Raw genomic sequence first — 11,902 nt, 5'->3', positions numbered from 1 at the left:
ACCTGCTCCTGTCTCTTCCTTTGCCTGGCTCTCACTGGCTAGAGCCCCATACCTGTTTTGCAAGGGCAATAGGGCAGGTGAGGGAGGCAGAGCAGGGCTTTTCCTTCCTCTTCTGGCAGGCACCTGCTTCCACTCTTCCCCATCCTTTAGCTCCAGTTGTTTTGCTTGATGATCACAGGGGAGGGGGTTTTCCACTTCTCGTGGAGCTTGCCGCTTACTATTCAGGAAGGAATTCCACCAATCTATTTCTCTCTCAGACTCCCTGATAGTCCTCAGCCTTGCTACTTCATCCTTCAGCTCAGCCACCAGGCAAAGCAGGTAGTTCACCTGGTCACATCTGACACAGGTGTCGTCACCACTACCCTCCATTGCAAGCGTCAGGCTGCAGCACTCTCTGCAGCCCGAGGCCTGAACACCCACACGCTTGCATGGGGCCTCTGTCTGGGTGCCCACAGTTTTTCTAACGACCTTTGATTGGTATACAACCATAGTTGGTTCAGCAATCAGGAGACCTGTTCAGCAAACAGGAGAGCTGTTGCTGTTCTCAGGGCTGAACACTAAGATGTAGCCTGTAAACTGAATTTACAGCTGCATGATTTCTTTTGTGAGTTCAGAGCCATATTTCTTCCTAGTGGGTCTCAGCTGGAATTGAAGCACTGCCTTGGCGCATCAAGGTGGAAGATTTCAGTGAAAAACTCAAGACAGGATCACTGGCTCCCTTTTTCATCCTTCAGCACATGACAAAAACCCACAGAGTATTTCTATTTAAGTCATTCTCACAAGCTCTGTTAAAGTTATATCCTCAGGTCTGTGTTGACCATGTAAGTTTGACTTCAAGAAAAGTGAAGCGTTATTTTTTGGGGTTCTTCAGTTAACCTGCTGATTTGGATTTTTAAGTACCAATTTCAATTTGCTAATGTCTTCATCCAATCTTACTGACTCTTCCAACAGTCACTAACCAAAAAATAATTGCATTCTACCATATCTCTTCCCATCTCCTCTTCTAGCGGAGGGGATTGTGTGTACAGCTGCAAACGGTACAGACAGAGGAAACTATCACTGAGTAGGAGTAGGAATTATTTTATCTTACAATAGCTACTCTTCATCATGCCTCAAAGTTTCATCTTTCTTTCCAAGTCCCATTACGACAGAAGGATGACAGCAGGAAATGTTCAGAACTATCATTTTAGTTCCCCTGCAGATAGCCCGTGCTCCTTCTGTGTTCCCGCGGGAATGGTCTTACCCAGTCTAACATTTTTTGGGGAGGATTTAACAGTTACAGCTGCTTAAGATACACAAAGCAGATGTAACAGTCAAGAGCTTTTCAGCATGACTTATTTTTGAAGGGATCTGTGCAATCATTTCAGCACCTCTGAAACTTTGTACAGTTCTTTTCATTTAGCAATTGCACTAAGGAAGGAAAACAAACCAACCACCAATATGTAGCTATTATGCACTTCCCGCCTTTTAATATGGTCAGTAACTTTCCAAGAACGAGCCAGGGCCTGTTGCCTTAATTTCTATTAGAATCTAAAATCACTTGTAAAACACTAACAAAATATCAATTTATTGCATTTTTTGCTGAGTTCTTTTTTCTTATATATATTAACATTGCACATATTTTGACTAATTTTTGCCAGATATATATGTTGTGGGACTTGGTTTCTGACCTAAGAAGGAAATACAAATGAAAATTGAAAGTAATTATCTTATGTAGAAACTAAAAGTCCTCATTCCCACCTCAGGTAAGGCAATCTGTAGAATTCAGCTTAAAATGGAAAATAACGTCCCTCACATGCAAACTGTATTGGGGGCTACTGATATATTAGGCTGCGAATACCAAATCTATCATACTGGTTGAGCCTTTAAATCATCCCAGAAATTTCCCCATTCAAAAGGTTCATGTTTCATCACATCCACGGCTATGAAAGATAACAATGCCACAGTGTCACATTCAAAATTTCTATTTCCTCTCTCGATACCTACGTGGCTTCTCAAGCACCCGCACTGCTTAAAGCTAGAGTTACCACTCCGGACACTTATGGAGCACAGATGTTCTGTATGTGAAGTCAACCACTCTTCTGTATTTTCTTATTTTTCAGGTTTAATTTAAATTTGACAGTTTTGACTGTTGTATCACAATATTAGAAAAGAAACTCAATAGCGTAGATTTAGGGAAGCTTTATTATTAGCTTGTAAAAATAATCGTTGACATAAGGATTCTACCTAGAAAGGCCTCATGATTGGCAGTCACATACTTCCTTAGAGGCATTTCACCCTTCCTATATGTACTTCTTGGCCAGTAAATGATGGAAACATATATGTCCTTAATGCCAAAGTATATTCCAGTTACTGGAGAGAGTAATAAGTGGGATAAACCATACAAAGTATTCATATTACACAGAAAACTTTCCAGGTCCTCCTCCCCCTCTCTCAGATACTCTTAGCACTCACAAGTATCTGTAAACGTTTAAGAGAGACAGAAATAAAATGTTTCAGTATCCCAGTACTCAACTTTCGCAGATTAGTTCTCCTAATTATCTCAGGTATCTCAATATTAGGCAGAAAGACAAAAAAAGCAAACCCCTTCCAGATACAACATAATCTAAAGGACAGAAAAATGTGTCATATCTTCCAAGAGCAGAAACACTTTGTTTTACTTCTCTCTTACTACAGCCTATCCTCACAGGTTCTACAAATTTCCACATTATAGCAGCTTTTGTCCTACAAAATCCATTCTGATTTGCACTAAGCACTTCACTGAATGCAAAATCACTCCATTCTGTTTGTTCAGTATTGGTTTTTACCTCAAAAACTTCTTCATCCAGAATCCTGGTTCCAAAGACAGTGATGCCATTGGTGTCAACAACCGTTTTGTCACTTCTTTCGAGTGGTTTTGTAGTCTTCTTGTTACAGTCAACAATCATTGTGACACTTTTTTTCTCCACACTAACAGCTACTCGATGCCACCTATTGAAAAAAACAAACCACACCATAATTCCACTGTATTTATGTTTTAAAACCAGGCCATTGTGTTCTGATCAAGACAGTTTATTGTGGATTGTGCACCGACCAGTCACAGACAAAAGCTGAAATATCTCCATTTGTTTCCTTCCTTCACCTGTACGTACACAAGGGTTTGTCAATTCTCTCTATGAATTCTGTCCCTTAGTGCAAAGGAATCTGACCTATAGTTCGCTATAAATATCCCATACCAGATGAAGCTCGAGCTGACTTTCTCTGAAGCTTTACCCAGAGAGCATTAGCAGCACACTGCTTGGATTTTATTAGACTGAACGATCTGATGGTAGATTTTACTTCTACAAATGTGTTGGATTTTCCAAATCGCTTTAGGAATTACTTGTGCAAATAATTTCATCCAGCACCTTATTCTTTGTTATTTACTTTTTACTATTTCTGAACAATTACCAAAATTTTAGCATGTTCTTTTGTTGAACGTATCCCACAGCTATAGAGATTTTTCAAAGACGATTTTTCCAACAGAGACGCTTTTCCAGATACATACACTTACAGATGCTTGCCCATACTCCTGCAATAGCTTTGGCTACATAAATATTCACCAAAAGTTGCATGAAGTGGTTTGGAATACTGACAAATGACTTGATGTTAAACACATTTGAGAAGAAATTTTCGCCCGATTTGTCCAGCAACACTATTATCTTCAAGAGAGTTCACTATCACGACAGACCACGTTAATTTAATGGCTTTCTCTGCTATGACAGCTTCAATATCTAAGAACAAGAGCAGATCACTCTGTAACCTAACAAACATGCAGCAAAAGAGTAAATAGATAGATCAGGGCAAAAAGTGTCAAAATATGTCATATTAGTGACTGGTAAGAGGAAGGCTGGAATCTAGTCATCTCAGTTGGCATTTGTGGTACTAAGGTTGTCTAAATCAGAGAGGCAGCTTTAATCATAATTACAAAGTGCTTCTGCATATCAAAAGGAACATCTCAAAGCTCATGGAGCCTGACTGCTAAGCAGTATCACCGAGCCAGAACTCTTAATTCCGTGTTTTCTCTGGAACGTGGTTTAAGCATTATCATTGTGAAAGCAAACTCTCCGTGCATCCTCAGGCACATTAACACCATTTACACTTTTAAAATATATCTCATTTTGAGATGAAGATTGTTGTCCCAGATTCACCATGAAATAGCTGAGTCAGAAGAAAATTGTTGGTGCCTCTTTCGAAAGCGTGTAGAAGCTGAAAGTGTGAAATTGCAGCTCACTGCAGAGAGGATTGACTCCAGTCAATTTAGAAGTTGTGGAGTCTCACTGTGGAAAAGTGTACCACACCAAGTGCATTTTGAGTTCTTCATTTTTATCAGCTTTGTAACGTTTTGGGTGAAATTCTGAAATCCATGTCAAAGATTTATTATTTAAAGGACATCAACGAAAAAACATTTGCTGCTTTATCAGTCCGTCTGCCAGGGAAATGCATCAGGGATGAGTTTCATGGTACATTTCATTCTCTGGTAGTACAAGGGCTAGACAAAAATTACCTTTTTTTTTTTTTCTTTTTCCTTTATTGCTTTAAAAACATATTTCATTATAGTTGAATTTTTTTGCCTTTCTGTACTGATTTGTTTTCTTTTGCTTTAATAAAATTTAATTCTGTGTATCTCTGAAGACTTTGGCTGCTCTTCCTGGACTGCAGTACAATAAATAAAAAGCCTTTGAAGAATATGCATCCACTTACAAGCATGTGAATGAAATTCCCAGAGAAGGATTGCTTGTCTACAAAGGGAAGTTAGTTACCAAAACCTAAAAATTTCATTAATAACATAACAGATGTTTGAGATTAATTTGCCTTGACTGAGGGTGCAGTGTAAGTCCTTGCAGCCTTTCAGATTAATTGCCCAGTTTATTCTTCCCTGATCTCCTTGTCTATAGACATCTCAAGCCATATTATTTATCTGCTGTTTTGGTTCACGATAGAAGAAATTCCATGCTCTCTTGTCAACTTGTCTTCACTCCGCCTGTCCCCTTCAAATGGACAAGACGGCCCTTCGGATGAGAATATGCCTTGAGTTTTTGAAAACACAGTTTATTTCTATATTGCCCAGGAAGAATGTATATAGGTTGAGTTTCGGTGGGTTTAAGTGCTACTATTATTTTTTCACTCTTGATTTATTTAAATGGCAAATAAGAAAGGTGGTTTGGCTGTAGCTGTAGCTGCGTACACCACCTGAAGCTGGAAGTGCATTCCGCGCAAAGGTTCTCTGCTTTTGTACCACAGCAGTCCAGCTAGCTAGAAACTGTGTTACTAATTTATTTAAATGTTTAAGATAACTGTTTGTAAAGATCATATCACCTCTACAGTGGTCTGTGGTATTAGTTTTCATAAGGGAAGAGATGCCATCCAGAGGGACCTTGACAGGCTGGAGGAATGGGCCAGTGCAAACTGCAGGAGCTTCAACAAGTCTAAATGCAAGGTCCTGCACCTGGGTTGGGCCAATCCCAGGCAAAAACACAAACTGGGCACGGAGTGGGTTGAGAGTAGCCCTGAAGAGAAGGATTTGGGGGTGTTGATAGATGAGAAGCTCAACATGAGCCGGCAGTGCGCTCATGCAGCCCAGAAGGCCAACCACATCCTGGGATGTATCAAGAGAAGTGTGGTCAGCAGATCAAGAGAGGTGATTCTCCCTTTTGCTCTGCTCTTGTGCGACCCACCTCAAATACTGCTCCCGGTTCTGGTGCCCCCACCATAAGAGGGACGTGAATCTGTCAGAGCATCTTCAGAGGAGGCCACAAAGATGATCCAGGGGCTGGAGCAGCTCTGCTACGAGGACAGGCTGCGGGACCTGGGATTGTTCAGCCTGAGGAAGAAAAGACTCTGGGGGGACCTAATAGCTGCCTTCCAATACCTGAAGGGAACCTACAGGAAGGCTGGGGAGGGACTTTTTGCAAGTGTCTTCTGATAGAACAAGAGGAAATCGATTTAAGCTAAAAGAGAATAGATTTAAGTTAAAAGAGATTTAGATTGGTTCTTAGGAAAAAAGTCTTCAGTGCGAGGGTGGCAAGACACTGGAATAAATCGCCGGAGAGGCTGTGGCTGCCCCCTCCCTGGAGATGTTCAAGACCAGGTTGGATGAGCCTGGAGCAACCTGGGCTGGTTAAGGGTGTCCCTGCCCATGGCAGGGGTTGGGTTAGATGAGCTCTAAGGTCCTTTCCAACCCAAGACATTCTGTGATTCTATGATCTTAAAATTATACACTTACTTGCCATCAGCAATGTTGACTGTTCTGAAAAGTGGGTAGTCTTCCGGGGCAGGTTTTCCATTTTGATCTTCAAACAGGAAGACAGGGGATCTACCAACTTCAACACCCACTTGCTGAATTCCTTGCTCGTTGTAGATAGAAAGAAGGAAGGACTGGAGACCTTTTTTAGGTTTTACTGTCATTAATATTGAAAAATCTTCTGGAAAATCTCCACCTGTAAACAAAGTGATAAATATAGTTACAAACTCATAAAAGATAAAACCATTCTTTAAAGGCTGACATTTCTCTACAAGCACAGAGGATCCCACATACAAACTACTGGCGTTTTTTAGTTGTCAAAAATGAATACATAAAAAACTACACTAGGAAATGCTACCTCTTTTTTTTTTTCTTTCTGATGTCGCTTTAATTCCTGAAAGATATACCTCAATGGTTCTTAAAAATATGATTTGTAAATCCCTTGTGAATTTACGTAATCATACAACATATACAAAAAACATGATAGTTTCACATTCATTCTTTTTTCTATTTATCTTTTTAGCAATCTTTTAGAATTTAACAGGCACTACAATTTCACTCAATAAAATAAGTATCCATATTACAGCAAATATGGTTGCAGGCACTTCCTCTCCCTTGATAACCACTTGTTCTAGTTTCTCTCTCAAAATATGTATGTAAGTCCTTCTAGAATAATATTGTGCATAACAATAAACAAATACATGACTCATTTAATAGTAAAATCAAAATCAAAGAACATTTCATTTTAATTTATTCCCCAATGCTTTCTTGCTGAAGTAGAGATTAGATATCAACCACTGTTTCAACCCTTACAACTGAAAATAAACCAAATTAAAGGTGGATATAGCTTGACTATTACAGAAGGACTAATGTTTGTACTCAGTACTGCTCTCGTCAAATTTGGTGGTAAATCTGCATTTCACTTGAGGCGACAGGCTACTTTAACAAAAAAGGAAGCTTAAGACAAAAATTCAGAATACACATTGGATCCGTGTGGCCTCAGCTGCAATTTCACAGGCAAGAAACAGAGGGATTAGAATCTAATCATGTTGGCAATGAATGTAACTGCAACTTTGCGTGCATGAGTGGGTAAAATGTTCTGAGAAGCTTTAATAATATAATACAATAAGTTTTAATAACATAATGTATTACATTTTCGTGTTGAATAAAAGTATGCAAGACTTCAACATGAAAACCTGATGTAGGAATTCCTTCTTACAATGGAGAAAATATAAGATTGTTTCCAAGACAGGTCTTGTGGGAAAACTCGTTCTGGATTCCACAGAACCTTCCATAAAGACGAGGTAACGATAGCATTAACTCTTTCATTACGGCGTGAAAACAAAATGCATAAAATCACCTTCCTCTTTAAACGACATTCTACTCTTACAAAGCACAAAATGCCTAGTCTTACACTTAAGTGTACTGTCTGCTGCAATCTTGCTTTATGTGCTTTCTACCACCTTTTTTAACTTTTTTTTGTAGAAAGCTCTTGAAACTGTGAAGTAATATAGATCACTTTAGGGCTTGTTTTGACAACGTATTTTGAAGGGATTAAAGCTCAAAACCTAGGAAGCACTGCATTCAGTGTAGTGAGCCTTTAGTCAAGCTCTCTAATGGCAGAGCAAAGCTGCTCGTTTCACAGAATTACAGAACCATTTCAGCTGGAAGAGATCTTGAAGATCGTTGAGTCCAGCCTTTGTCCCAGCCCTACCAACCCACTAAACTATGTCCCCCAATGCAACATCCACCCGTCTCTTCAACCCCTCCACGGACGGTGACTCAACCCCCTCCCTGGGCAGGCGGACGGTGCCTCACCCCCCCCCCGGGCCAGCCTGTGCCAATGGCCGACAATCCTCTCAGTAGAGAAATTCTTCCTGATATCCAACCTGAACCTCCCCTGGTGCAATTTAAATCCATCTCCCCTCTCCACTGGGGGGAACAGACCAACTCCTGCCTTGCTACAACCTCCCTTCAGGTAGTTGGTGCAGAGAGTGATGAGGTCTCCCTTCAGTCTCCTCTTCTCTAGGCTGAACAGCCCCAGATCCCTCAGCCTTTCCTCACAAGATTTATGTTCTAAGCCCTTTCCCAGCTTGGCAGCCCAACTCTGTGCCCTCTCCAGCACCTCGATGTCCCTCTTGGAGAGAGGGGCCCAAAACTGGATGCGGTACTCAAGGTGCAGCCTCACCAAAGCCGAGCACAGGGGGCACGATCCCCTCCCTGCTCCTGCTCACTGCACTATTTCTGACCCAGCCAGGATGCCGCTGGCCTTCTTGTCCCCCTGGGCACTCTGCTGGCTCCTGTTCAGCCGGTGTCCACCAATACCCCAGGTCCCTCTGCCTGGCAGCTCCCCAGCCACTCCTCCTCAAGCCTGTAGCACTGCCGGGGGTTGTTGCGGCCCAAGGGCAGGACCTGGCATTTGGCCTCTGAATTTCATTGAGTTGGCCTTGGCCCAGCTGCAGAAACTGAAAGCATTAATAAGAAGGGTATGTAAATGTCAAAAGGCTATCAAAATTTAGATGTTAGCCATCAACATGAGGTACTTTTTTTTTCTGGCATTCCAGAATCATATGAGCAGTTACTGCTGCAACTGCCAGATGTCTTTATGCTATGATTTGATTCCTGAATAAGTGCATGTCAACCCCAGCTTTCAGACTTATGACTCTCAGGCTTTGATTTAGCTTTGATTAAAAAATATCAGTAATTTCAAAACAGTTTAATCTTCTGTCTGGTTGCATTTGAATGCTCATTTAAAGTTTTCCTTGCGCCATTCGGCTTCAACGACACACTGAGCACAACGCAGAATATAAAGGTGCTAACCTTTTGCACTGTGCAACTTCTGCATTTTTCAACACAGTGGACCATTTTTGCATTTTTTTAAATAAAGAGCAGCCCATATTCTGTGAACCTCACTTCGATGAAGCAATTAATATCAAATATCAGCAAGGCATTGTAGACTGTAATGTGCCATTCAGTGAACACTACTTCCAGCCAGATAGTTCTGTTAACTACATGCAACCTAGTTGAGAAGATACACAAAAAACTGACAAACTGTGTTAAATATAACATAAATATCACATCTGTAGTGAATTTTGCTTTTATCTTCTTCCATGAATTAAAAATATAAACTTATTGGTTAAGTGAACATGTAAGTTATGCTTGAACTGTGTATAGCTGCTTCCCATGTTGCTCTGCGAACGCATCATTACTACAAAATAATGCATGTTCCCTCCTTTTATAGATTTTGGATGACATCTATATGATTACTTCTTCAAAAGAAAAGAAGTATATTTCTTTGCCAACATCAAACCTGTATGTTTAGAGACAGACTTCTTCAAACTCTGCATGACGTATCAAAGTAGACAAATTAAACGTTCCAGGATTCTGGTTTTCAATATTCTTATTATAATTTCCTCTGACAGTTTGGGTCAAGTGACAAGTAACAGCAAAATAATGGAATAAAAGTCCCTCCTTAACAGCCAAAGAGTCTTTTCCAATATGTGATTATTTCATTTTAGCGAAATCGGAGAGGAGATGGCATCACATTACCTGCTATCCACAACTAGCCTTGTTTAGATCTCCAAATACCCAGGTAATTCTTAACAGATGGTACTTATGGGACTGATTTTGCAATGGCCAACCACAACTACTTCTACCACTGCAGCATTACTCCAGGAAGTATTGCTTTTAAATGGACTACTGAAACTGTAGGAAGCTTGCCAAAGTCACTAAATAAGCTTTCCATCATCGGGAAACAACAGGTAATACAACTTACAGGCCAATTCTATCAGTGGCAAAAAAATTTGATGAAGAGCTTTATAAGTGAAGCCAATAAAAACTAATTCATTCAGGGAATAAAGAGAGTGTCCCGCCATTTGTAGGCAGGTCCTGTTACTCTAAGGGTAACAGAAGGCTTTTGTGGTGCTGATGATGGAGTGCACAACGTGTTTTGGATACCATAAAAACGTAGGCAGTGAGGTAATTTAGCAAAGGAATAGCTTTCTGACCGTCTTACCTGGGTACAGCTGCTTTGTCGGGGCACTCAGCTGCGCTGCTTTGGAAACTCTGTAGGCAACATCCGACCCTTTCGAATCCCTTCTGTTTGTGCAAAATCCTGTTGTTCGTGATACTCCTTCTGGCGAATTGTGAAATTCTAATGCTTTTAGCACATCAACGGGTTCGGCTGACAAAACAACAAAAGCAAAGAAATAAACAAAAAGACACAAAAAAATAATTACTTGTCTTGCATCTCTACAGCATGCAGCCTCTAAAAAGGATATTGATTTCACTGCAAAAGTGTTTGTGTCATCAGAGCAGCAGCTGCACCCTCCTTTTGACTTCTTGCAGATCACTCCTACACCAGCATATTATTTTAAGAGGATTATTCATTCTTAAATATGTAAGAGTTCATGCCATCCAATGTAATTGGTATGATCAGACTTTCCAACTGTTTGACTGCGCACTGAAAATCTCTGTTTCTCAAACGTAGAGAATCTTGGTGATTGAAACTTAACAACACATCTTTTTGATGAGTGAGTTCTAAAAAGTGGAACCGACTTCGAAAGTTTGCACAGAAGTTTCAGGAGAATTCTGCTACTTATAATCTACTGTCAGAAACTTATATGTTGCTACTATTAAAACACATTCTGATTACATATTACTGCTTTCTCAGGCACAAAGTGCTGAGGAAGAAGCTAATCTCGTTTCTCATCTGGTTAGAGAAAGAAAAATCTACCTGCTATGCCTGCAAGGTGTGGGCTGAATCACAGTCTTTCATTATTTCCACGTTAAAACTCAGATGTACTTGTTTTCTCCTTTAGAGCCCAAGTACAATAAGGCTACATTTATGCTGTGTCTAACAATTTAAAGTTGAAATCCAGAGCTGCTACTGCACTGATACTTATAAAAAAATATTTTAGATAGATATATATAAAGTCAATTGCGGCAAAAAAGAAAAGCACTTCAACAGAGGCAATGAGAGAACATAGTTTGCCTGCTGTGTATCTTTTCTCTTAGAAAAATTTAAGGTGTTTGTCCTCATACTCCCTACAGGTCATGGCTTCCCTAATTCACTTTTGTAAGTGGAAACAGAATTTTAAACAAAAGACCATTTTATCAAATATAAACCAATAGCCAACAGTTGCTGAAAGGTAATACATATTCCACACAATTCTAAAATCACTACCACACTAAAGGAACTGCCACACTTTTTTCTGGTAACCAATGTTCATTTTTTTCAGTACCTCTAATAATTTGAAACAGTAGTGTAGAAGCAGTGACTGGAAATACCAGCCAAAATGCCAAGTTGGTGTGTAAGTCAATCACTGCTACATTCCTCTTTTCCTTTGCTCTTTTCTATAATTTTTAACAGATTCTTCATTATTTTTTAGAATAATGGCTGCTCTCTGTCTGGCTGACTGGAAGAGTATTCACCCAAAAACAAGATTATTCATTACTCCCTGCCAGTTCCGCTGCAAAGAGCCTTCCAGACAAGAAACAGAATAAGGATAGAAGTGAACAAACTTCAAACCCCAAATTCAAAATAATAAGAACAAACATTTTGTTAATAGTCCATAGACAACATTTATTTCTGCAAACTGTGATTCACAGTTTGTAAATAGTCAAAATGCTAGCCAGTTT

The 11,902-nt window shown here is 40.0% G+C and overlaps 1 protein-coding gene across 1 annotated transcript; it reads right to left on the bottom strand.

The window, feature by feature from the left end:
• Nucleotides 1–123: 123 nt before the first annotated feature.
• On the bottom strand, nucleotides 124–10,445 carry LOC104279306 (collagen alpha-1(XI) chain-like; the record flags this gene model as incomplete). Its single annotated transcript, XM_009876533.1, has 4 exons — nucleotides 124–468; nucleotides 2,808–2,970; nucleotides 6,245–6,458; nucleotides 10,278–10,445. Coding segments are annotated over 4 exons (890 nt in total), but the record flags the coding sequence as incomplete, so codon positions are not given.
• Between the last annotated feature and the right edge of the window lie 1,457 nt (nucleotides 10,446–11,902).

The sequence above is a fragment of the Apaloderma vittatum genome, unplaced genomic scaffold, assembly GCF_000703405.1.
Source record: "Apaloderma vittatum isolate BGI_N311 unplaced genomic scaffold, ASM70340v1 scaffold28129, whole genome shotgun sequence".
NCBI classification, from domain to species: Eukaryota; Metazoa; Chordata; class Aves; order Trogoniformes; family Trogonidae; genus Apaloderma; species Apaloderma vittatum.
The sequence above is the reverse complement of the archived record's forward strand: the minus strand, read 5'-3'. Positions and strand labels throughout refer to the sequence as shown.